Below are 25209 nucleotides of genomic sequence, written 5' to 3'. Positions count from 1 at the left end.
TGTAAATTTCCCTCTGATTCATGCCTGATACACCACGTAGATGAGCTTCCAGTTTGTTCAGGGAATGAAGAAGCCTGTAAAAAGAAGTCCGTTTTCTTGCTCTCAGCCTTAGCAGAAAAGGGACATAGTTTCAAAAGATAAATTACAATTTTGCCAGAACACAGTTCATTCAGTGCATGACCTATCTAACGAGGGAAGAACACTCTCTCCTGATGAGCTAACAGCTATCCAAAACGCCCCTCGACCGCTCACAGAACAATGGGGAGGATGTCTAGGTTTCATTGGATACTGAAGACAATGAGCCAAAGTTTTCTGAGATTGTAGCACCTCTTTATGAACTGACTAAGTCCTCAGTGAGAGACTGACTGCTCGGGGCGCCCAGACACAAACAGGCCTTCTGGAACCTGAAGAAGGCTCTTCAGCAGCCTCCCTCTCTAGGCATCCCTAACTCCAAAAAGCCATTTTGTCTGTTTGTGCGTAAGCAACCTGGACAAGCCCTTGGGATTTTAACTCAACTTCATGGGAACCATCAAAACCCATTGTTTACCACAGCCTTACCCTTGACCACACTGCAAAGGCTTATCCCTCTTGTCTTCAGGCAACAGCTGCTATGCTGCAAAATGTGTTGCTGCTTCTGCTGCGTGCTCCCTGCTGGACCTCACGGTTCCTCATGAAGCACTGACGTTACTAGTGAGAACACACAGCACTCTTCAGCCAGCAACGCTAAGTACCCTCTTAGGAGATTCTGTCGGTATCTCCCTCTTCCATTACCATTCACCGCTGCAACACCCTGAATCCTGCTCCTCCCAAAAGAAGGGGAGCCTGGTGATTGTCTTCTCTCGGTTACAGAACTCACTGAGGTAAATTAGAGACTCCGCTTGAGAATGCTGACCTAATATTATCTGTTGCTGGGTCGTATCTCAACACTGAAACTGGACGTTATCAAGCAGGAGATGCTCTCACTAGTGTAAGGGCCCCTTTAGAATACGGTCCTTCACCTGAGGAAAAACCAGCCCCGCTGGCACAACTGGCTGTGCTTCCTAGAGCACGTGAACCAGCCAAAGACCGGAAAGCACGCACCCATACAGAGAGCAGACAGCCTCCTGGAGCAGCACACGGCTTTGGGATGCTTCGGAAACAAAGCGGGTTTCTCACTTCTGCTGGAACCCCCATCAAAAATGGACAGCAAGTTAAGGAACTCTTAGATGCACTCCTACTTCCTAGAGAGGGGGCTATTAGAAAGGGGGAGGCCCATGTTAAAAAAGATAATATGGAAGCTAACGGAAATGCTCTAGCAGATTGTTATGCCAAATAAACCTTTTTAATCAGCTTATGATCCCATCTAAACCCTCAAAGGATAAATCTCTGGAGGGATTCAAAGAGGCCATTATAAAATATCAACATTTAGCCCCTGGTTTTGAAAAGCAAGAATGGAAAAAAATCTGGTTGTACCCCTCACTCAGGTAACCTCTGGCATTATCAAGATGGGCACTTGGTAGCACAAGGTGATTTCAAATTAATATGAGGTGAATTTCTCCATTAAACTACTCATCATGAATAGACAGGTTGCTTAGTTTCTTAAATCAACATTGGTGGGGAAACTTTAAAAAGACAGCTGAGGTTAGTTTTTGGGTCATATGTCACCTGTCAACAACACAATACTGGGAAAACTGTGAAGGTTGGACATGGCCAGGAACCAAGCTTCCAGAGCCCTTTGAACACCTTCAGATGGATTTTGTCCAGCTTTCACCTTCCACAGGATTTAAATACAGTTTAGTAATCATATGTCTATTTTCAGGATGGATTGAAGCATTTGCTCACCGAAAAGCTACAGCCCTTACAATCACTATAAAGTTGCTTGCTTTTGTGTTTCCAACCTGGGACACTCCAACTTTTATATCAAGTGCCTGAGGCACACACTTTAAGGGAACCACATGAAAGAACTCTGTAAAGTGTTATCCCTTATTCAAAAACTACACTGCCCTTGCCACCTACAATCTTCTGGAAAAGCTGAAAGGACCAATGTCCTCCTTACATTAAAATTAGCAAAACTGTCAGAAACCTTTGAGCTCCCTAGTCTTATGGTCCACTCCCTCAGGGACATATCGGTCATCCCCCTATGAATTAGTAACTGGAAGGCCCATGTATCTAGGGATCGCACCTCCAATTCTAGACTCTGCACTGCTGCGTGCAGACACGGCAAAATACTGCAAGGGTCCTACCATCAACAGGTTAAGGCCACCTTTCCACAACATCTTCCTAAACAGCCTATTCAGGATCTTCGACCAAGGGATTTCGTCTATTGGAAGAGACATCAGAGAAGAACTGCTCTTGAACTTTGCTGGAAGGGACCCTATCAGTGGTTACAGTGCTGGCTCATTGCATTTTATCCAGACTCCTAAACGCTTCTGTGCAACCACTCTCTCATCAGATGATTGCCATGATGATACAACTATAAGAAGCTCAAGAAGACCTTGCGATACAGTTGACTATGAAGACGAGTGGCCAATCTCCAAATGGTGAAGTCTCATTTCCCCTGAATTGGTCATCTCAACCTCTCACAAGCAAGCAAATGACCAGAAAGGGAGAACAAGAGACTAAATATACAAGTGGACAATGGCCAGACCACATATAAAAAAAGAACTCTGATCCACAACCTTCCCAGGAAACCAACCCCTTATTCATAATGAACAACCCACAAAGCCAGCCTGCTGTACGTCAGCCTTTCAGGAAGCCAGACTGCTAGCTCTGCAGACAATCCAGGAAGCTAGACAGTAACTTCTGCAACCATCAGCCCCAAATGGCCAGGACTTCATCAATAACTGACAGCTTCCCTAATTTTTGCCCCTGCTTCCGACTTAGGACCAGCCAGAGAAAGCCAAACATGTGTCCCGGACCAGTCACACAGGATGCCCCACTTCCGGTCAGCCGCCTCCACCTTCTCCAGGCCAACAGCCTCGTCAGGGCGCGCTGAGCCTTCCCTGTGTTGCTCTGTAAACCCTTCCCTCTGCCTGCCTTTAAGTCTCTGCCAAAATGTAAGTAATGGTGGCTGACTCCCCTGCTAGAGCAAGTTCAGAATACAGAGCCTTTGCATTTCCCATTTGGCAGGTCTTCATTTATTTCCACAGCTGTCTAGATCTGGGTAGGGGTAAGGTGGCCAGACTGGGCTCATGGGCTCAGGTGGAGGTGCCCAGAGCCGGTGTACAGTTTACAACTCTGCTCCTTGGTACCAATCATCCTCACATCACATTTTTCAGACGTGATCAGCCTGATATTTAGAATAGTAGATTTGGAACTACCTGCCATTCCTATAGTAATGGACTAGTAACAGCAAATATATTTATTTACATAGGCTTCCTCTTTCAATCCAGTGTTCCCCAATCCACAGAAACTACAAGCTCAGCCTAACCATCTTAAACAGAATATAACCAGCTATCTTCAGCTGTAATTTGAAAGTTATGAGTCAGATTTCCAGGAATTTCACTATGCACCATTTAAAAGATTTCTATTTGACTCAACCCAGGAACCCTAAAACAGGAGGGTTATCAGAATCCCCTGGGCAGGGTCCAGGAACTTGTGTATTTGAAGGGCCTCCCAGGGAATGATGCTGGCCACTAGGATTTGCTGGAGCTGCCCACGAGAGCCTGTAGCATGCTGACGCTCCTCTAGGCACCTTGTGCAGGTGGACTGCATACCCTGCCAGAGGTGACACAACATTCAAAACCAGTGGGACTATACTTTTTTCTAAGAAGCAGGGGGCAGGGACGGACTGCAGTCTTCCCACAGAGCCCTCACCTCCCCAGAGTCCCCAACATTTTTTTTATTGAGATATAGTTGACATATAACATTATATTAGTTTCAGGTGTATAACATAATGACTCGATATTTGTATATACTGTGAAATGTTCACCATGCTAAGTCGAGTTAACATCCATCACCACGTATAGTTACAAATTTGTTTTCTTATGATGAGAACTTTTAAGATCTACCCTCTTAGTAACTTTCAAATACACAATATAGTATTATTAACTATTCATTATACTGTATGTTATACCCCCAGGACTTAGTTATTTTATAACTGGAAGTTTGTACTCCAACATTTCTTTTAAGTGATTCTTAACTCCCTCTACTTTGCACATAGTAGGTATGCTTTTCTTAATTGAATGAGTGGGCTTCATACGGCACTTGGGACATAGATGGATCTGTATTTTTAAGTGGATTCCTCTAATATTTCCCTTAGCTATGCCATTAGCAAATCCAAAATATGAATAATGCCAGAAACTCAGCTAAATAATTTTCTGAACCATGATGCAAGCCTAGTGAACTTTGCATTGGCAACTCCATTCTTTGAACATCTCCTGTATTTTTCATTAAAATATTATTGAACTTGAAAAAAATGTGCAACATAAGGGAACACCTTGAACTGGAAGTCCACTCTAGGTATCAGATGACTTCTCATTGCCTCTGAGCCTGCCAAGTACTGATGGATAAAAACGAACCAGGCTTAAGAAACCCAAAGATAATGTGTTCAAGTTTCAATATAATCATTTCTTAAGTGCCAATGTATTCCAAATTATTCTTTTAGAAATCAAAGCTGGGCAGTCATTTGTTTCCCTACTTTTTTAAAGATTAGCTCTGATAATTTCAGATCCTGTGGATCCAAATGTAGTAAGGTGATCAGGAGGTCCCCTCCACCCCTGCCTTCCTTCTGTGCTGCTCACACATATCACATCCATGCCCTTGTGGGGAGACACACAAGACACATGGCTGAAAAGGTTGTACCACGCAGGAGGCGGGGGCTGTAGAACGGCGATGAAGGCAACACCAAGAGCACAGCTCTGGGGTCACTCCCTATGCCTTGCCTTCTGTGAATCCTCTCAGCTGAGTGGGCTAAGACACAGGGGGCGTCGCTCTCGGATGTACACAGTCCCCACAGATGCTACCACCAGTTCTGTAAGAGTCACAATAAGGCGAACGGTGGCTTCCCCTGCCTCAACCCAAACACTTCAGTATAGCCAGTTATGATGGCCTCAGTCAGTCCTGCGGACTCACTCTCAGGGTCTCACCATACAAGGGCTATCACTAAAGAACAGAACCTGGGGCACAAAAGGTACACTTCCGAATGCTTCTTCAGCAGTCCCTGCTGTCCCCAACTTTGAAGAGGTGAGAACTTGCTGACACAGGACAGGGAGGTGAGTAGAAAGGGCATCATGCTCTGCTCAACGGTGGAAGACGGCCCGCCTGGGCAAGAGGAGCACGATCTGCAGCCTTGGGCCCCTGGCTACCTCCTGCCCCCGCACTGTCTCTCTGACAGTGCACAGAAGGAATGTGGGACAGCCCCCAGTTCCAGAGGCGAGTCTCAAAAAAGTCTACCTGCTCTGACAGTCATTTCCTGGGCCTGTGATGACTCAGCTCTGCCTGCCCACAGGTGAGGCTTACCAACCACTCCGAGTCTGGCCGCAAACATCAGCGCAATCCCGATGGGGAGACCAACCACATAATACCCAATGGCATTCACGATGGCGCCAATCTTCTGATTGCCACTTCCCCGCAGGATGCCACCACTGGTACACTGTGGGCAGATAACATCCGTCAGTGTGAATGCTGCCGATGCTTCTGAGAGACCGCCATCCCCGAGCAGTGCCCATGCTGTCAGCTCTCACTCACAACCCACGATCATGCGACCGCATTCTTGTCAAGGGAATATGATAAAAATATTCCACCTCCCCAAGCCTCTCTTCTCCCTTTAAATTTACCATCATCAGAGGAAACACACAGATCATAAAAGTGCTGAAGGGAACACTGCATAATACTTACAGCAAGGCCTTCGAAGAGATGGGAAACAGCATAAATTGGAACCACCTGGGCCACCAGAGCAACGATTTCTCTGTTAGGAAAATAAAGCGCATGAGGATTAGGAAACGGACGTGTGGAAAGAGTAGAACACTGCAGCTCCGATGACGGCTCAGCTTCTGCGCACAACTGGAGAGGCTCAGGATTTGCAGCCAACACGCTGCTCAGGATGTAGAAGAAACCAACTGTACGCCGTCACTCACGACTTTCAGAAAAAATAGAGTCCATTTGATCAATGCAGACAGGTACATCAAATGATTCTGTACTCCCCTCTGCCCCCAAAATAAAATTTAGATGATAGTGCGATCCTTCTTTTAACATGATTCCACGTGTCTCTCTCCGTGTGGCTGAATGAAGCACAACCACCAAGAGCTAAGGTTCCCTCGATGGAGCCAAGGTTGGCAAGCTATAAAAGTCACAGATACAGTTTACGGAATTATTCTTGGCTCCTAGAAATGGGCCCTAACCTCTAAAGTTAGAAAGTCGGATTTTAATGACTATGCTTGAATGCTGCCACTGACATAGGAAAGGAAGAAATGCATAACACCCTTGAGTGATTAACAACAAACCTAGAACATTTTCTGGCAATAAATATTTGTTGAATGAACATATAAATAAGAAATCCAGCATGGAACAGGATGGTCACTCCCTCCCCACTCCAAACAGAGAAAAGAAGCATAGTGCTTTTATTCAAATTTAATTTTATTGTTCAAATAGGTAACACATGCAAACAGTTAAAAGAAATCAAACAACATGATAAGGATCTGGAGAAAAATCTTCCTTCCACTCCTTTCCCAGTCCTCCCATTACCACCCTCCCGATCAGGGAACAGTTCTTAGGACTGTCTGTGTTTGTCCACTGCTTACGAAAACATAAGGAAATACAAATATATATTCTTATTTTCCCCTTCTAGACTCTATTAGTTCACACATAATATTCTCTATACGACGTTATACATCTTGATTTTCCCACTTAATATGTTATAGTCACTTTTATATTCCATATATATATTTTTTTTGGTGAGGAAGACTGTCGCTGAGCTAATGTCTGTGCCAGTCTTCCTCTATTTTGTATGAAGGACACCACCACAGCACAGCTTGATGAGCCGTGCATCAGTCTGTGCCCAGGATCTGAACCCATGAAGCCCGGGCCGCCAAAGCGAAGTGTGTAATCTTAACCACTACACCACCAGGCCGCCCCCAAAAATGTATTATTTTTAATGTGCTGCTGAATTCTGTCTACAATATTTTATTTTGGATTTTAAAACCAATATTAATAAGTGAGATTGGTCTGTAGCTTGCTTTCTTTTACATGAGCAAACTTTGTCAGATCTTGGTACCAACATTACATTTGCTTCATAAACAGAATGAGGGAGTTTTCCTTTTTCTACATTCTGGAACAGTTAAAACAGCATTGGAATTACCTCCATTTTAAAGGTTTTAGAAAATTCTCCTTTGGAACCCTCTGGGATTGGTGCTTTTTTAAAATTTTAAAGTAATTTTTTCTTATTTCTTCTAAGGAAACCAGTCTGTGTAGATCTTCCATGTTTTCTAGGGTAAGTTTTGATAAATTATTGTCCTAGAAAATTATTTATTCCTTCCAGATTTTTTTTTTTTTTTAAGATTTTATTTTTTCCTTTTTCTCCCCAAAGCCCCCCAGTACATAGTTGTATATTCTTCGTTGTGGGTCCTTCTAGTTGTGGCATATGGGACGCTGCCTCAGCGTGGTTTGATGAGCAGTGCCATGTCCGCGCCCAGGATTCGAACCAACGAAACACTGGGCCGCCTGCAGCGGAGCGCGCGAACTTAACCACTCGGCCACGGGGCCAGCCCCTCCTTCCAGATTTTTTAATCTACTTACAAAAGTTGTGCAAACTAGTCTCTTACGCTTTAAAAAAATTATTGCTTTTAGAAATTTTCCCCTGTCTTACTTCATATGGAGGTGCTCTCTCCTTTTTCCCTCTCTGATTAGGTTAAGAATCTATGTCACTGTTAGAATCTATGTCATTGATTCTGCCAGTTTCAGTTGATCCTGGCAGGCTTACAAATAATTTGATTTTGTGAGTTTTCTATGTCTCCTAATTTCATCAAAGATATAGGTCGTGGGCCTTTTGTTTTTCATTCTTTTTTCTGTTCTGTATGGTTTCCAGAAGTGGAGAGATTCAGAATCACACATCCACTGCATTCCTGCTGAAGCCATCAGTGCAGGATGCACCTCTGATAAAGTGAATTCTGATTCTCTTTGAAGAAAATGAGAAGGATTTCTGGCTGCCCTCCCATGAAGTCTGAAGTGAGGACATGTGAACAGCTTATTTCCCCCCAGCAAAATGGCTGAGGCTGAAAGATGACAACATCAGAAGTCAAGACACAAACACCCGAAGACAAGATTGTGAATGTTCTGTCCACTCCACCTGCTTCTTGAATCCATGAAGAAAAAGTCAATTTGCATTTTGTAATTGCTGATAAAGAATCCCAAATAAGAGGCAGCCACACAATATATCTACACGGTCAGATGCACCAGCAAGCCTCATTGACAAAAGCAACCAAACCAACCTGTACAAGAATTCTTCTTCAACAATCCATCTCATCATGTGATTTTTTCAAACAGCTCATTAGTGAGATTTTAACTTCAATTCGGATTAACAAATATATTAGGCAACCACTACAAACCAGGCACTTGGGCAGATTCTGAGATACCAAGACGATTCTTGTCAAGGGGAGTGAAATAATTAACTGAAAATGTAACCCATGGTACCATACAGGAGTTTCCTTCTTTAAAATACATGACTATCGTGAGTACCAGAAGCAAGGATCACCACCAATGCCCATTAACCTGGCATTCTAGATTATAAACTAGTTCCTGTTGCTAGTCAGTTCTTCCCGGGTAACATCAGCAAGTTTCTGATCTTGCAGAAGACTCACGCACCCTCCAAGACACAACCACCACAGTGTGAAAGCATTTACCCAAGCATTTCTTTACCACAGATTTCACATTTCAAGAAAATCTCAGCACTCACCCGTCAGTAGTGAAAATGTACCCCACAAGATCCTTACAGCTCAACAGCAGGACACAAAAGATGACAGCAAAGAGTCCTGGAGGTAAGATGGCAGAAGAAATGGCACAGTGAAAAAGGAGGTCTGCAGGGACCCAGGGTCTCGAGGGCAGACTGCGTGGGCACACCACTGACGAAGGGTCTGCGCACCTGTGATCAGCAGGGCGACAGCTGAGGACCTCTTGGCCTGCTCAATGTTTCCGGCACCCAGCGCGTTCCCTACCCGGACGCTGGCAGCTACACTGAAGCCTGTAGGTATCTGAAATGAAAAGGAAACTCACAACAACGACGCTGGGAGCGGGAGAGGAGCCCTGCCTCTCCGCTCAGTTCTGAGCCTAACCGTGTGCCTTCCCCAGGGAAGAGGGGCCGGTAGACCCCACTTCACACCTCATTGGTAACATGTGGTCCTCAGAGTTCTGAGAAGACTAATTTGCAACATCCCCTTCGTCTAGCTGGCAGCCCCCAGGCTAATGTGGAACCTGGAACCCCAGCTGTGACTCACATCACACACTGGGCTTTTCTGCAGAGCTTCCAACCTGTGCAATGGGAGGGATGCACAGTCACATTCCCCCACTGGCTGCGGGAGGAGGACCACCAGGAGCCAAGCTAGGTCTGTACTGAAAGACCATCCAGGGATCAAGGTTAGAAGACAGTGTCCTGAAACAGTGGCCTTTTTTTTTTCCCAAAAAAAAATACTGGATAAAATGAACTTAAGAAAACAGAAAGACACATACAATGCTGATAGCAGTGCCATTCTTTTTGTGAGGGGAAGGGTGGTGCCAAAGGAGATAGAGAAGCAGCATAGCATGTGGTTAGCAATGGGAATTCTGAAGCCAGACAGTCTGGCTCCAAATCCTGGCTCAGGCACCCAACAGCTGTGTGACCTGAGCACATCACTTACCCTCTCTAGACCTCGGCTGTCTTATCTGTAAAAGGGATCTTGTAATAGAACCTACCTTGTAGGGTTACTGTGGGGATTGAATGAGTCCATACATGCTAACTGCTTAGAATAGCGCCTCATATGTAGTAACCGTTCAATAAAGACCAGCCATTACTATTATCTAAAAATTTATACTTGAGAAATTAGCATTAATAAAGAAAAAAGATTAATCACTCATTAAACATGAGTTTTGCTTTATGATCAGGATGACTAAGAACAGGACCAAAGAAGGTCTGACACACAGATTGAGGAACGTAAAAGAATTGGAAGCCCATCCCTGCCTAGAAACTCACCAGTGGGAGAAAACTTACAGACCTCCCCACAAACTGTTTAAGATTATAAAGGGAAAGAGAGTAACTTGATGGTGGAGAAACTGGCAGACAGCATCTTAGCCAAGCAATCAGTTAAAATCACCAATAATGGGACAAATCCACATCACGTGCCTCCTGATACCACGCAGGAGAAGGACACAGCGGCATTTCTGTAGTATTCCTGCCAAAAATGTAGAGTCAGAATCTGTTCATGAGGAAGCACCATCTACAACAAATTGAGGGCAAGTCTGTATATAGTGGCCTCTATTCTTCAAAAATGTCAAGGTCGAGAAAGACAAAGAAAGGCTGAGGCTCTGTTCTAGCTTAAAGGATAGTAAAAAGGCATGGCTCCCTAATTCTAGAGAAAAATAGTTATGAAGGACATTATCAGAACAACGGGTGGTATTTGAACATGGGCTGTGGAGATGATACAGTGAGTGAGTGAGCGAGCAAATGGGGCAAAATGTAAACAATTGGTGAATATGAGTAAAGAATATAAATCCTTCTTTTGATTAGGGAGAAATATAAATGTAATTTTTTTTTTAAAGATTTTTATTTTTTTCCTTTTTCTCCCCAAAGCTCCCCAGTACATAGTTGTATATTCTTCGTTGTGGGTCCTTCTAGTTGTGGCATGTGGGATGCTGCCTCAGCATGGTTTGATGAGCAGTGCCATGTCCGCGCCCAGGATTCGAACCAACGAAACACCGGGCCGCCTGCAGCGGAGCGCGTGAACTTAACCTCTTGGCCACGGGGCCAGCCCCTAAATGTAATTCTTATAAGCCTGCTGCAAAGCATATGGCAATATATGCAAAAGACAAAATTGTAAATAAGTTTTACTTTTAGAAATTTAGCTTATAGAAATAATCAAGTATACAAAGATATTTGTCCTAAGATGTTCACTGAAGTGTTGTTAATAATATTGAAACACTGGAAATAAACTAAATACTCCACAGCAGGAGATGGGTTTAAAAATTATACGACATACAGTGGGAGACTATATACCATTAAGCACTTGATTTAGATGTAGTTACTGAACTTACTGAAATATAAAATACACACAAAATTTTAAAAGTGTTGAAGTGACAAATTCCAGTTAAAAAATTCTGCTGAGGATAGAAAAAAGCAAAAACAAAAAACATAGGTCCTCAAAAGAATGATTCGTAAAGAAAACAGGAAACATTGTCAATGTACTTTTTAAATATAACCAGTCTTGGGGGAAATCTAGGCATTAGTAGTACAAACAAGGCCAAAGCCTGTGGGCTGGCTGTAGTCCCTCTCAACATTACACACTTCCTTTCTGTCCCCATCTTTCATTCTATGTCTAAAGTGACACTTGCTGGAGAAGAAAGCTCTTCAAAATTTCCAGGTGATGTTTTCAGTAAAACAAGTCAAAGGAAAGCCTCTAATAACTGGGGTTCTTCTATAGCATATCAAAATTTCCTTCCTTTTCAAGGCTGAATAATATTCCAGTGTATGGACAGACCACATTTTATTTCTCGATTCATCCACGAGTGGAGACTTGGGTTGCTTCCACGTTGTGGCTGTTGTGAATAACACTGCTGTGAGCATTGCTACACAACTATCTGCTCAAGACCCTGCTTTAGATTCTTCTGGGTCTAACACAGGAGGGGTCACACCGAGTCTTAAGAGCATCAGACCAGAGTGGAGCTCGGTGAGACGCAGGAGCGTAGCCCCTATTGCCATACAGCCAACACCCTTACCCTTTTTACCCCCACCTGCCCCCAAGGCACTTGTGTTACGACAACTGAAAGAGAGTCTTCATGTTTGGCAAGTGTGGCAATCAAATCATGTCTTTCAGCTTTGAACTGAGTTAGGAGACGGGGACGCAGCAGTGAACATTTGGAGTTTCTCCCCATCCCCTTCAGCACACGGGAAGATCCCACCACACCAAAAGGACCCTCTCTGGCTCTAGGATGAAATTTTACCTTTGTGAATCACTTCACAAATTATGACTTAATGGTTTGAACACCTATGCTCATTCTTAGGACTCTTTCAAGGGAAACGTCTAGCACCTCCACAGCAGCTCTCCGCCACTCACCATGTACACGATGATGGCCAGTTCATACACAACAGACTGGGCTCCCAGCTCCACCATGCCCAGGATACCTGGTGGAGAGAGACAGCTGACACCGTGCTGCCCAACAGGGCCCCTGCATTTCCGCCAGCCATCACCATCTGTCCCCACACTGACCGCTCAGGAAGCTTCCGATCTCGTAGGCCCACCACTCAATGCACAGCATGAGCATGCTGGGGATGGCCAGGCGGAAAAAGGAGGCCCAGTCCTGCAGACACTCCAGGGACCATCCTGCAGGCGGGACACAGACACATGTCTAACACGTCCAGCCATCGGGCTGGAGCTCACCCCAAGACAAAACCCACATCCAAGTTGGAAGACAAAAGGCAGTCCTTACCTCCCCAGGTAGCTTGATGCAGTTTCCTCCCAACGATGTAGAGGAAGAGGAGCAGAGCCAGGGTGAACTGGGAAATCGTATTTGCCAGTGCTGAACCCCTGGGAAGAACAGTCCCGATGAGGGATGGCGCCTGTCCTGCATCCTCTCCCCGGCACACTTGGCGCCAAGATGAGCACCCACCACTTGCAGCAGCCCCGAGGTCGTCTTCTTCCCAGAGCAGCATTACTCTCCATCCCCGACAGTGCTTTCCCGAGTGGCCCAAGGAGGAGACCACACATGGACACAATGACCAGCTAAAGGTCCCACTCTCCCCCATGCCCGCAAAAGGCACATGCAGGTCATTCCTTCCCCCGCCCCAAGAATCATTCGGACTCACATCACCCCGAGATGCAACTGATGAAGAAACAGATAGTTGGTGAGGGCATTGACAAGGTTGGCTGCAACTCCAGTTACAATCTGGGGCAGTACAATTCCCTGAAACGAGGAGAGACGGCACGCTGTGCTGGAGATCACGGAACCCACATGCAGCAGGCTCGAAGCAGCCTGCGTGGCAGGCTGTGACAGGCGTCCCAGAAGGATCTGACTGTGGATGTCCCGTCCTTCCTACTCCTGCCTCCCTCCCCACCCCCGCAAGCCTCCTCTCGCGCCTCTGAGGCATGAAGAGCATAGTTCTGGCCAGAGACAGTCAGAGGCAGGAGGTGGGAAGACCGCAGAGAGGGAAGAAGAGAAACGGCTCATCTATGAGACTGCAAGGACCAGCAAGGATTAAAAAGTAGAAACAAGTCACCTTTCACATTGGACAGTGGGTGAAAGTACAACACTTTCTCGGCCAAAATTGAGATTCAGAAAATTGACCTAAGGAGAGCTTATGAAACCAGAGTGTGAAATGGACTCCATCATATCTGGCCCTGGGGCAGAAAAGTCCAGTCTACTTGGCATCTCAACTAAGACCTAAGGCATGAGAGTAAAATGGCATGGGACTAAGAAAGTAAAAATCTGCCCTGCCAGGCACTGGGAAAGAAAAACAGACGTGGACGAAGCCAGCTGTGAAGCTAAGAGGAAACACCACTTCTCCCAGCTGTAAAGTGTCGTCTCACCCCTTCTTTGAATGACTACTGCTTTCTTACTCTCTGAGAAACCTGGTTCTCTAAAATCACAGACTGGTTGAAATTCTGCAGTTTGAAATCATACCCACGAAAATAAAGCATCTCACTCCTGCCTGGAGGATTAAAGTTACTTTCACACAAAAAAGCAGCCTCAATTTCTAACCAGGAGCAGAGCTTCCCACGAACATCTGGACACGGCCATCTACATCCACCCGCCTTCCACCTCTCTCTCAGCTTTGCTGTTCCCAAGGGGAGAGGCCTTGGGTCCACTTGGCAGTGCAGACCCGGCGTGGACCCCTTTGCTCTGCTCACAGCCTGCTTTGCTCTGAGCCTACCGGACACGGCTCCAGCTGGATTTCCCCTGAACTCCATCCTTCCGTATCTCAGGGTAACTCCGCCCCTTTGTCTGCAGGAACCCACAGCTCCCCTGGTCTCGCGATGCTACAGGTCAATGGATCAACTCCACCGCCTGCAGGGCAGCTCCAGTGGTGGTGGGGGTCTTGGCCTCAGGGGCCAGGGCGAGAATCTCAGCCAGCCACTCTACTGGCTCACTTACTTACAGGACCCTGGTTAGTTTGCAGCAGGGAGTTAGGTGGTCATTTCAGGGAGATGGTAAAAGCAGCAGTGTGGTGGGGGACTGACCCAAGGAAACCCTGGTGGCAGGGAGACTGGGAGGGACCCCCTAAAGTGGTACAGAAGAGGGAGGGTGAGGCACGGAGGACAGAGAGGAGCGGGGGCATGCACAGGACTCAGTGACCAATCAGATGTGGGAGCAAAGGGAAAGACGGAGTCACAGATGGTGGCATGTATGAAGGACAGGTTACTGGGAGAGAAAATGTTCGACGTCACTAAATGACAAAAATGCAGGAAAGCAGAGCAGCAGCCTTGTGGGGGTGACAAGGAGGTCAAGTGTGAAACATGCATGGGGCCCCTCCAGGCACGGGAAACAATGTTTGGAGGTTGAAGATACAAATGTGGGAGACATGGGCATACAGATGGAAACCAAAAACATACAAGGAGACAGCTTCCCTCAGAGTAAGGGCCAATGGGGTCACCTGCTTTTCCAAAGTCCTCTCACTCTCCCCCTAAAATTCAAAGCGTTCCCCTGGGTTTCATCTGGTTCTCTTCCACCCTGTACCCTCTCCAACTGTACAAACTTTCTCCCCAAACCAGCTGCTTCTCTTTCGTCCTACACTCACAAATGGGCTAGGCCCCCAGGATGGAACTGGGTTAAATGCAAGCACTTCCTCTCCTGTGGTCCCTAGAGCCAACAGGGCATTTCATTCTCTGGGACCCACCCTATCCTCAGGTCTCTTGTGCTCCCAAAGGGCTATTCTTTCTTCATCACAGACTTTCATCATCTTCTGTTTGGATCGTGTCCATAACTCTCATCTCTTCTCCTGACAATGAAAAACCCTCCTTCCGCCTTGGGAACCCTCCGTGTCCTCCATGATCCAGGTCACACTTCCCGACCCCTGTCAGCTCAGGGCCCCTACTTCTAGGTCATTCCCTCTGTCTCAGGGTATTAGAGAGAGGGGTTTTCACAACCAGGCTCAAGAGATCAAGGTAGAACCTGCACTTAGGAGCCCCGGCACCTTAGAGAATGACAGGGGGAGGCCCTGCAGGTGCCAAGGCTTCAAATGAGGTCAGACTAGGAGCGGACAGCCTAGAGCCCAGACAGGCTGATTTCTGCCTCTTTACAGACCTCTCCAGTATATAATTCTGATCCTAATGAAGATTTGAAATAGTGTTTTGTTAATACAGTAAAACCTTAATTTTAAGAGCATTAAATAGGTAGAAAACTTCTTCCCTTCTCTCCCCGCTCCCTTGCCCTGGAGAGCCCGCCTGTGTGGCCATGACCCAGGGCCTGACTCTCATTCGCCTGGATTTATCTGGAAGGAAGTCAACGGTCCCACGTATGCTTGCATCATAAATCCATAGCCACTGAGCCAGGGCAGCCATCCTGGGCTTCTGGCCATTGCTGTTACTCACGTATGAAGAGTTCTGAGGGACGTGAGGTGTCGTTACAATCTGGGCTTTCATGTCCCCACTGAGGGAAGTGGGGCCTTTCGGACAGAGCGGAGCAGAGGCTGGTTCCCAGAGCTGACAGTCCTCTCTGGGAGCAGAGAGGCACACACCCTGACTTCCAGGGACCCAGTGACAGCACAGAGCCAAAGAACACTACAGCTCTGACACTATCCTGCCAATGGCAATATTTCCAAGCAAGAATCAGATAAGAATTTTCCAGAGCCAAGAAAAATGTCTTTTCCTTGATATCACTTAACAAATCTCTCCACACAAAGTCCTGCATGACAACATGGGGAAATGCATTTCAGCGGCTGCCAGCAGGCGAGCAACTCCACCCTGGTCTCCCTGAGTATTTTCAGGACTCCCAATTCCAGAAAGGTAGAAACTCCCATTAGCTCCCCCAAAGAAAAAAGAGAGTCTGCATTACCTGGTTGAGCAAATATTTCACTTGTAATGCATAAAGGAAGGTTGCCTACAAGAAAATGAGAGATGAGCGTTAATGTTTTGGTCTTGCCACGCAGAAATGAGTTGGGAGCCACGGCTTGGCTGCCCTGTGCTCCTACATGAGCCACAGAGCTGTGCCACCCTCAGGGGAAAGGAGTGGGAGCCAGGTGTCAAGGGCCGAGGTGTTCCCCTCTTCTCCTTTACAGACAAACAAGATCCAAGCGACCTCAGAGTCTGGAAGAGCAGTTTCCTTGGGAGCACAGCAAGGAGTCTTCTGGGCGTAAAGGAGGCCCCTGGACAAACTCTAGGGGGGCACCTCCCTTGTAGACGAGGCTATAATCCTATTCGGTGGAATAATTAAGGAATATTAAATTTAAAAGGTTGCAAGATAAATTAAAGATCACAATGCCAAGTATGAGGACAGATGGCTATTGTGAAGGATTTAATTGTGTCCCCTAAAATTCACATGTCGAAGCCCCAACCCCCAATGTGACTGGAGATAAGGTCTTTAAAGAGGGGGTTAAGTTGAAATGGGGCCATTTGGGTGGGGCCCTAATCCAATAGGACTGGCGTCCTTATAAGAAGAGGAGACACCAGCAGTGCACTCGAATGGTGGAAGAGCGACCACGTGAAGAGGCAGCAAGAAGGCAGCCATGCAGGCGAAGGAGAGAGCCTCAGAGGAAACCAGCCCTGTGACACCTCGATCTGGGACTTGCCAGCTTCTAGAACTGTGAGAGAATAAAGCCCTGTTGTTTAAGACGCCCAGTCTGTGGTATTTTGTCATGGCAGCACAAGCAGACTAATACAGCTACACCGTCCAACTCAGTAAAATTAGCTCTGACTGTTCACTAACCACATGCCACCGTGACAAACGTCCACACACACTCAGGGTTCTGTGTGAGCACACTCAGCAAGCAAAACAAGGTCTGTGGGTTCCAAGAGAGGCCTCAGGGCTTCTGACACGGGGAAGAATGTGCCCTACACAAAGGTCTGACTTCCTCTCTGTGGATGACCTTGGAGGTCCTTCCACCTATAGGAGTTCAAGAAAACGGCCTCCTGGAGTCACTTGGCCCTGGTGTTGAGATCTCAAGGGAGAAATGTTCATTACCTCCATGGGCATAAGTAAAACCGCACTTCCTTGAAGGTGCCAACACCACATGTGAGAATCAGGTAAGACTGAGCCAATTCCTCGAGCGCAGGGCCATCCCAGCCACCTTTTACGGGGAACCTCTGAGCCCTTGACAACTTACAGGTAGAGCTGGAATGAAGATCGTGACATAGGTCTGGGTAAGCCTATATAATGAAAGGGAAAAAAAAGGTGACGGAGGTCTCCATGCCAAGGGAAAGGCAGGCACGACAAACCAGCTGAAGCGCCTGACATATTCTGGCTCTTTCTAAACGAGTGGGCCTAAGTGCTGGAGCAAATGTGAAAATTTACACATAGAACTTGTCATCTCAAACCCAAATTACCTGTCTTGGTTCCTCCAAGCCTTTAGGTCTAGGACAGGGTTTTTCCACCTTGGCACCACGGCCGGATAATTCTCGGCTACAAGGAACTGTCCTGTGCATTGTAGCATGTTTCAAAGCATCCCTGGCTTCTACCAGTAGCAACACCCAATAACAGATGTGACAACCAGAAACACCTCCCGACATTGTCAAACATCCTCTGGGTTGAGAGCCACTGGGCTGAACAAGGACTTTTAAAGGTCTTTATCAACTAAACCAGGGGTGTCAAACTTGGCAGCACATTAGAGCTTTGAAAGACATGCATGCCCGGGCTGCACCCTGGATTAATTAAAACAGAATGCTGGGAGGGGAAGGGGACCAGGCATGGTTGGGTTTTCAAAGCACCCAGGTATCAACCAGGGTCAAGAATCACAAAACCACAAAAAGATGCCACAAACTACCATCCTATGTGAAGGATGTCTACAAATCTTATTTCACTCGAAACTATTGACCCTAGAAGTCACCCAGACGAGGAGGGGCCTAGATCTTACGTGCCAGGTGTGGAAAGCACTAAGGCCTGGTGGAAGTCAGCTGGTGTGTGGCATTGATCCTGGCCTTCATAATTCCAAAGGCTGACTTGGGATGGGACGGTCTCTCTTCTGGGATCAACCCCAATCCTGCCATGGCGAGGCCCCTCTTACCTGGTGCGGCCCCTCTTACCTGGACACATCCGGGTCCTGCCTGAAGAGCAGCAGGATCTGCTGGGTGTTGAGGAAGAGCGCCCAGCAGGGGAAGCAGCAGAGGAGGAGCACCAGCACGCCCCTCTGCAGGATGACCCCCACGTGCTTCAAGTTCCGGCTCCCATATGTCTGGGTGCACACAGCCAAAGTGAACCCGTTAGCACAGAAATGGCACCTCCCCTGGCCCCTCAAAGGCCTTCAATCACGCCTCATAAAGAGACAGATGGCCCTAAAGACTTTGCCACATTCTTCAGCTATTAGTGTTTCTCAACCTTGGCTGCCCCTTAGAATCATATGGGGAACATTTCCTTTTTTTTTTGTTTTTTGAGGAAGATCAGCCCTGAACTAACATCTGCTGCCAATCCTCCTCTTTTCGCTGAGGAAGACTGGCGCTGAGCTAACATCCGTGCCCATCTTCCTCTACTTTGTATTTGGGATGCCTACCACAGCACGGCCTGTCAAGCGGTGCCATGTCCGCACCTGGGATCCGAACCGGCGAACCCCAGGCTGCCGAAATAGAACGTGAGCACTTAACCGCTGCACCACCGGGCCGGCCCCTGGGGAACATTTTTAAAACACTGATGCCAGGGTCCCACTAAAGATAGTCGGATTTAACTGGTCCAGGGCGGGACCCAGACAGCAATAATTTTTAAAAGCTCCCCGTGGATTCTAACGGACAGTCAGGATCGCATCACCTGAAAACTTCTTAGAAATGCAATATTTTGGGTGCCACCCCAGACCTACTAAAACAGAAACTCTGGGAAGAGGCCAGTGATGTGCAAGGGCAGTTCCTGTGGGCTCGCAAAAGCCAGATCATGCATGCCCCTCCCAGCTCCGCATCAGTGGCATCTCTGTGATGGTTACTTACACCACTAGAGCTGCAAACAGTACCATCAGGACATTTCCCTCCCCCACCCAAGACCTGTTTCTTCAACATTGGCCAGTACGCAGCTCGGTGGGCCCAGCAACCTGTGTTTTATCAAGCCCTCAGGCACCCCTGACGCACACAGAAGTTTGAGAACCACAGACTATACCAAACTCAACAACGTGAAAAGTGATAAAAGGGACTTTTACAAAATGTCCCGTTTGGTCAAAATGTAGTGTGAGGCAGTCGTGCAGACGAATACTACTTCAAAAGTCTGAGTGACATCCAGCCACATTTCCAAGAAAGCAGGTAAGGAGAACTGGCTGCCGTCTGACACCTGCTGCCGAGTCTGCTGCTGAGGATTTCCTCGCCCTGTGCACACGACTCTCCCTTCCTGCTGGTGGGGTTCCTCTAGCTACACTCACGGGAAGATGTCCAGGGTCACTGTGAGAGTGACCTGGGGCTTCCACTTACCTGGGAGATAAGGGTGTCGCAAGCAGAAGATAAGCCAAATCCCACCGAGACACCAGTGACATTGATAACCTGGAAACAAAGGAAGGAGAAGGCCATGCAGAGGTAAAGGGAGACCGGAAGGCACGTTCTCCGTCTACACTGATGAGAGCCTGCGGAGCACCACCGTCGACCCTAGCAAGTCAACCGAATCAACTCTGTTGTTTGCCTGGAGCCCCTGCACAAATCCATTGGGCCAGCTAAATTAAAGGACATGCACAAGTTTAGAGAGGGAAGAAAAACCTAAGCCAGTGGTTATTACCTAGCCTGTTTCTTTTTAAATCTTGGGCATTTGCTCTCCAGTCTCAAAGGAACGTGAATCCTCCTGAAGGGGAACACTACATGGTACAGTGGCAGTTTTGGATAAGTCCACTTGCTCAAGACCAAGCACAGCCTGTTGCAATATTCTGAAGGACTCTGGGAGCACAGAAGCAAGTCTCTGAAGTCAAGGCTAGTGCTAGGGGCCTTCTAGGTACACTTGTCTTGACCAGGGTCATCAACAAAACCCTGGAGTCCCCAGAGCTTTGGGGAGCCCAGGGCAGCACTCTCAAACCCAAGGAGTGGCATTACGGGATGTCTGATGCCTCCGTGTCTGGAACCTGCTGCCTCCACCTGAGCCGGCAGGGAGGCACCCAGAGACAACAGCCCAAACCGGGCTGAGCCTAGAAGCATCAGCTTTCTTGCGCTTACTTGATCAAGAGAACCTGCCGGAGGCTTGCTGAGTGCCTTTCTGTCTTCCCCCAAATTTCCAAACATGAAAATACAAAAAAGGATATTAAACTCGGGATTGTGCACATTGCCCCTGAAAGGGAAACTATCTGGGTAAGCCTGGGGACTCGTTCAGGGTAGTCTTGCAGAGTTCAGAGGTGGCAAACTCAAATGCCTCAGGGGCAGGCAGGTAAGGAGACCGTGCGCCTCGGCAGGGCCAGAGAAAAGGGGGAATCAAGGAGGCTGAGCAGGAGAATGGGACACACCCGCTAAGGCCATCGAGTCCATTTTCCTAGAAACACCCAGCTGGCCGAACTAAACAAGTTGGCAGGGCCCTTCGGCCATGCACAGACAGTTAACCCCCGGCGGGGGTCAACGATATCTCTCTTTGATTTTGGGGGTTCACATCTAGGATACAGAGAGGATTTGGCGTTCCTCTCAATTTTAGGTTTGGACACTAGGATCCAGGATTTCATCTTCCAGTTCCATTTCCAGATTAGGACTCTCAGAAGGGCAGACAAATCATGGGGGTAGGAGTCGGGGGTGACAGTTTCTCCTGATGAAGGCCAACTTCAACCAATCTTTTATGACTCCTTCTCCCAGATGTGGGACCACGAGCAGGAGCCAGAGCTCTATGGAGTACAAACTAACTGATGTGGGAGACAGAATAATGATCCTCCAAAGATGGCCCGTCCTAACCCCCAGAATATGTGAGGTTACATGTGAGGAACAGGAGGGGACCTGTGATGTTACAAAGCAAAGGAGAATTAAGGCTGCAGATGGAAATAAGGCTGCAGCCCTGCCAACACCTTGATTTTGGCCCAGTGAGACCCCTAGCCGACTGCTGACCTCCAGCACTGTCGAACAATGCATTTGTGTTGTTTGAAGCCACTGACTTGTGGAAATTTGTAAGAGCTGCGAGAGGAACCTAATCCAGATGGCTGTCATCAATCTGTGTGGAACGTCCCATACGTACTGCGATGGCGAGTGTGACAGCGTCCAGCTCCAGCTTCCCCAGGTGGCCGCAGAACACGGAGCTTATGAAGCTGATCAGAAACACCATCAGCTGGGCCAAGAACTGGGCAGAGACAGAAAACAAGGAGTTGCAGATGAGTGCCAACCATCACAGTCGAAGGAGAGGGGTGCTCTTCCTGGGGCGCTCCCCCCCACCCCGTCAACTCCAGCCAGGAGTAAAGAAACAGCTTGTAGTGAGCTCCACCAGCTTTCACAGGCAAATGTGCGATTTCTGGTGGGCTTCCTGCAAAATCTTAAAGTTCATTTGCAACTGCCATCAGAATCACGTTTTTGAGAACTTCCTAGCTTTTAAATTCACTTTTCACTTAAGATGCTCCTGCCTAGATCACGCGTATATTTTCTCTGAAGTTGTCGGAGGCTGCCTTCTGGGATGACCGATTCTTATCCCAGACTCCTAGTGAGGACCCGAGAGAATACAGCCTTCAACGGCCAAGAAGACATTCCACAGACAGGAGCACCTGAGGCAGAAATGCCATCATCCCACCAAAAGGCCAGTGTACCTGGAATCTTGGGGTGAAACGCTACCAGTCTGACGAGCACCTTGAATTCCTGCATTCTGTGGAGCCTCAGATGTGAGAACAAATTCAGCTTCTGGAACCTTGAGTCATTCTTCCTCTCAATTCTAGGAATACTGTGATCACGCCACAACGCTTCAGCTGCAGGACTGGACACTTACCTTATTTGCTTAGGTTAATTTAAAACCACCTCCCGTCCCCCATCTGCCAGACCCAGGCGGTCCAGTGCCTCCTGGGAAAGCCCCTCTCCTGGGAGGGTTATGTGGTCCAAAGGGGGGATTCATCTGACTCCCACTTCCTAGGAGAGAGAACAGGTGCCTAAGAACTCACTGCTGCTGCCACTGCCCGTGTCTGCCCCAGGTGCCCCTTTCAAAGCTGATGCCCCGGGAAACGGAGGTGCTTGTGCTGGTCCAGTCGGCAGAGCTGCCTCTCACAGTCCTTCAAGGGAAACAGACTCTTGTCTTCTGAGCTCAGACAAGTCTCATCTTTTCAGGCTCCCAAGGACACAGCCTTCTGTCCCCACCTCCATCAGCCCCCACACACAGCCTGTCTGCCAGCACTGCAGCCACATGGGGACCTGATCAGGCCCCGCCTGTGACAGTTCAGATGACTGCCCTCTTTTCTTCCCCAAATCCCCATCTGGGGAGCAGACAGTTTCCAACTCCGCTTACGGGCCCTCATCTTCAACACATGACAGGCCTGTTTCTAACCATGGCCATGTTTCTAACCATACTTTTCCTGCATCAAATTCCAGCCATGACCAGGTACCCCTCTCACTACCACAGAAACGAAGGGGCCTTTAGCCTCCAGCAGGGCCTTCTGCCACAGCAGGGGTGCCTTCAGAACATACCGCAAAAGTAAACCACATGACACAGAAGACAGGGCACAACACAAAGCTGGGGCGGGAGTGGAAATAAAAAAGGTTGGTATGAAAAACCCAATTCTGTAGAACCTAAAGCTAGAGCCAGTGGACCCCTGTAGGCCTGTACCAGGGGACTGGCCACAGTTTAGGCCTTATCACCACTCTCACAGATAGTCTCTGTGGTTTCACTCAGTGGAGCTTGGTGTCTCTTTGAGAATTTAGGTTTATATCTTTAAATGTCATGGGGTCCTTTTTTTGATAAACTCACCATCACTTTCAAATCTTTTCAAGTCATTGTCCTATAAGCCTTTATGCACATAAACTATTGTAAACAGCTGTATCACAAAACCGGTTTTCCTCTTTTGCACGGAACATTCCATTTCCACCCCACAGTGCCCTGCCTCCCCGCAGCTTACACTCATAGCTGTTTCTCATGGCTTCACGGGAGAATGTGTTCAATCTCCTCTACAGTCAGGCCTTGGGCCACTTCCTAGACTTTGCCACTACAAACGCCACTGCACGGAACCTCTTTTTTACCTGGATTGGGAAGGGCGCTTTCTCAGGGTGTGTGCCCAGGCCAAGGGTGGGAACAGGGAAGTCTCGTAGACAGGCCAGGAAGTCTAGCTGAGTTAAGCTCGTTCATGTGAGCTGTTTCTTGGTTGGGGCCGCCACGGTCTTGCCAGGGTCACAGCAGTAACAAGGCGCTCAAACTGCCCCATGCAGCAGCCCCTCCTAGGCTTCAGCCCCTAGAGGACCGGGCTCTAGAGTTCACATTTGTGAACCTCGTGCTTGTTCTCAGATCCTGGTTTCAAGCCCTTTGGGTGAGCTCTTGGCCGCAGTGTGGGGTGCATGCACACAAGGAACACCCAGGGATGTTGTTCAGAATGCCCATACACAGCCCTATCTCAAGAGACCGATTCCAGACGACTGTGGGGCTGAGGGAATCTGCCTTTCAATACATCACCCGCCACATATACACCCAATCAAGACGTGGTGGTCAAGGACAGGATCCTTCAGAACTGTGCCATCACAGGGCATGTTACTGCGCCCCGAGAGTCAGCCAACCTAGACACAGCCTTGCTCCCCCGGAGGTCTCAAGGACAGCTGTCTCAACAACAGCCTGAACCAGCAGTGGCTCAGATGTAATCAAACAGACAACAGAAAAGGCCAGACTGATTGTGCCTCTGTGTCTCCTTGTCACACAGAGACCCTGCTCATTTTTTGGCCAAGCAGCAATAAACAAAACTCTTACCACCTGGCAGCTTTGGAAGGGTGTTCTCCACGGCCAGATGCCAGAGGGGCAACAGCTGTAAACCCACCCAGTGTGCTATATGAGCACACTTCCAGAGGGCCCCTTTCTGACCCCTCTCCCATGGACGCCTGCGAGAGGGGCGTTCCCTCCTGGCGGCAGAAGGGCAGCACTGGAAGGAGCCTGCGAGACCGTCAGGTGCAGCCCCTTCTTTGACACATGAGGAAGCACAGGCAGGCAGGCTGAGCAACCACCCCCAAGTCACAGCTAGTTAGCAGCAGAGGTGCAAATGGAACCAAGTCATCTGACTCACAGATGGTCAGTTCAGGTCAATAGCTTTGGAGCACAAAGTACATGCCAAGCACTGGGGGTGTGGAAACGAGCAAGGTGAACACCATGGCTCCATTCCTACCCCACGGAACCCACAGTGTAGCAGGGAAAGATATTCAACACAGAATAACACAGCCAATTCCATGTATGATGGGCACTATGGAGAGACAGGAGCCATGACAGCACAGCATGGAGCCAGGGGAAGGTTCTGGAGGAAAAGAAATTCAGCTGAAACCCGAATGGTGAATAGGCAGGTGAAGGTGGCCTCTGTGTCCTGGGAGAACATTCCAGGCAGAGGGAACAGAGAGTACCAGGCGGGTGTGGGGTCTGAGGCATGGCTGGGGTACTGAAAAAAGCTGAGTGGAGGGCAAGTGGGAGATGGCAAAACAAGATAAAGGCTGGCAGCTTGGCAGGGGACCAAACCCTAGAGGACCTAACAAGACCAAGGAAAGCAGGTGACAAGCTCCTAGGTAAATTTAGTTTGAAGCAGAGGAGTAGGTGGCTCCATGTGGGGCATTTGGGAGCAGGAGCTAAAGAGGGAGGGACCAGGTGGAGGCTGCAGCGGCCGGGGCTCGGAGCACGCCAGTGGAGAGCTGAAGGCACAGATCCAGCAGGGAGACAGTCAGGCCTTGGTGAGGTTGGGGAGGAGAGAGGGAAGGTCCTGGGCCACTCCCAGGTTTCCTCTGCGCACCCACCCGTATCTCCCTTTGGAACGTCTTCCAGATTGACAGTCTTCTCCTCTTAGGCCTGCAACACCTGAGGCCTGGATTATCTTCTCCCTCT

General features: G+C 48.1%; 1 protein-coding gene across 3 annotated transcripts in view; it reads right to left on the bottom strand.

Annotated features, from left to right (window-relative positions):
• LOC106837932 (multidrug and toxin extrusion protein 1-like) overlaps positions 1–25209 on the bottom strand; it is a 53459-nt gene that overhangs the window by 8292 nt on the left and 19958 nt on the right. For 2 of the 3 annotated variants that reach the window (XM_070482290.1, XM_044744952.2), the window contains exons 2-14: positions 21412–21513; positions 19692–19760; positions 18333–18481; positions 17417–17459; positions 16150–16194; positions 12965–13062; positions 12589–12686; positions 12369–12482; positions 12216–12283; positions 9056–9164; positions 8870–8945; positions 5818–5887; positions 5440–5572 (exon numbers count right to left, since the gene is read on the bottom strand). In XM_070482290.1, coding sequence (XP_070338391.1) covers positions 5440–5572; positions 5818–5887; positions 8870–8945; positions 9056–9164; positions 12216–12283; positions 12369–12482; positions 12589–12686; positions 12965–13062; positions 16150–16194; positions 17417–17459; positions 18333–18481; positions 19692–19760; positions 21412–21498 — 1159 coding nt within the window. In that variant the 5' untranslated portion in view covers positions 21499–21513. The remainder of the gene's footprint in view (positions 1–5439; positions 5573–5817; positions 5888–8869; positions 8946–9055; positions 9165–12215; positions 12284–12368; positions 12483–12588; positions 12687–12964; positions 13063–16149; positions 16195–17416; positions 17460–18332; positions 18482–19691; positions 19761–21411; positions 21514–25209) is intronic. The other variant, XM_070482289.1, reaches the window with a different exon arrangement.

The sequence above is a fragment of the Equus asinus genome, chromosome 13, assembly GCF_041296235.1.
Source record: "Equus asinus isolate D_3611 breed Donkey chromosome 13, EquAss-T2T_v2, whole genome shotgun sequence".
In the NCBI taxonomy this organism is placed as follows: domain Eukaryota; kingdom Metazoa; phylum Chordata; class Mammalia; order Perissodactyla; family Equidae; genus Equus; species Equus asinus.
The sequence above is the reverse complement of the archived record's forward strand: the minus strand, read 5'-3'. Positions and strand labels throughout refer to the sequence as shown.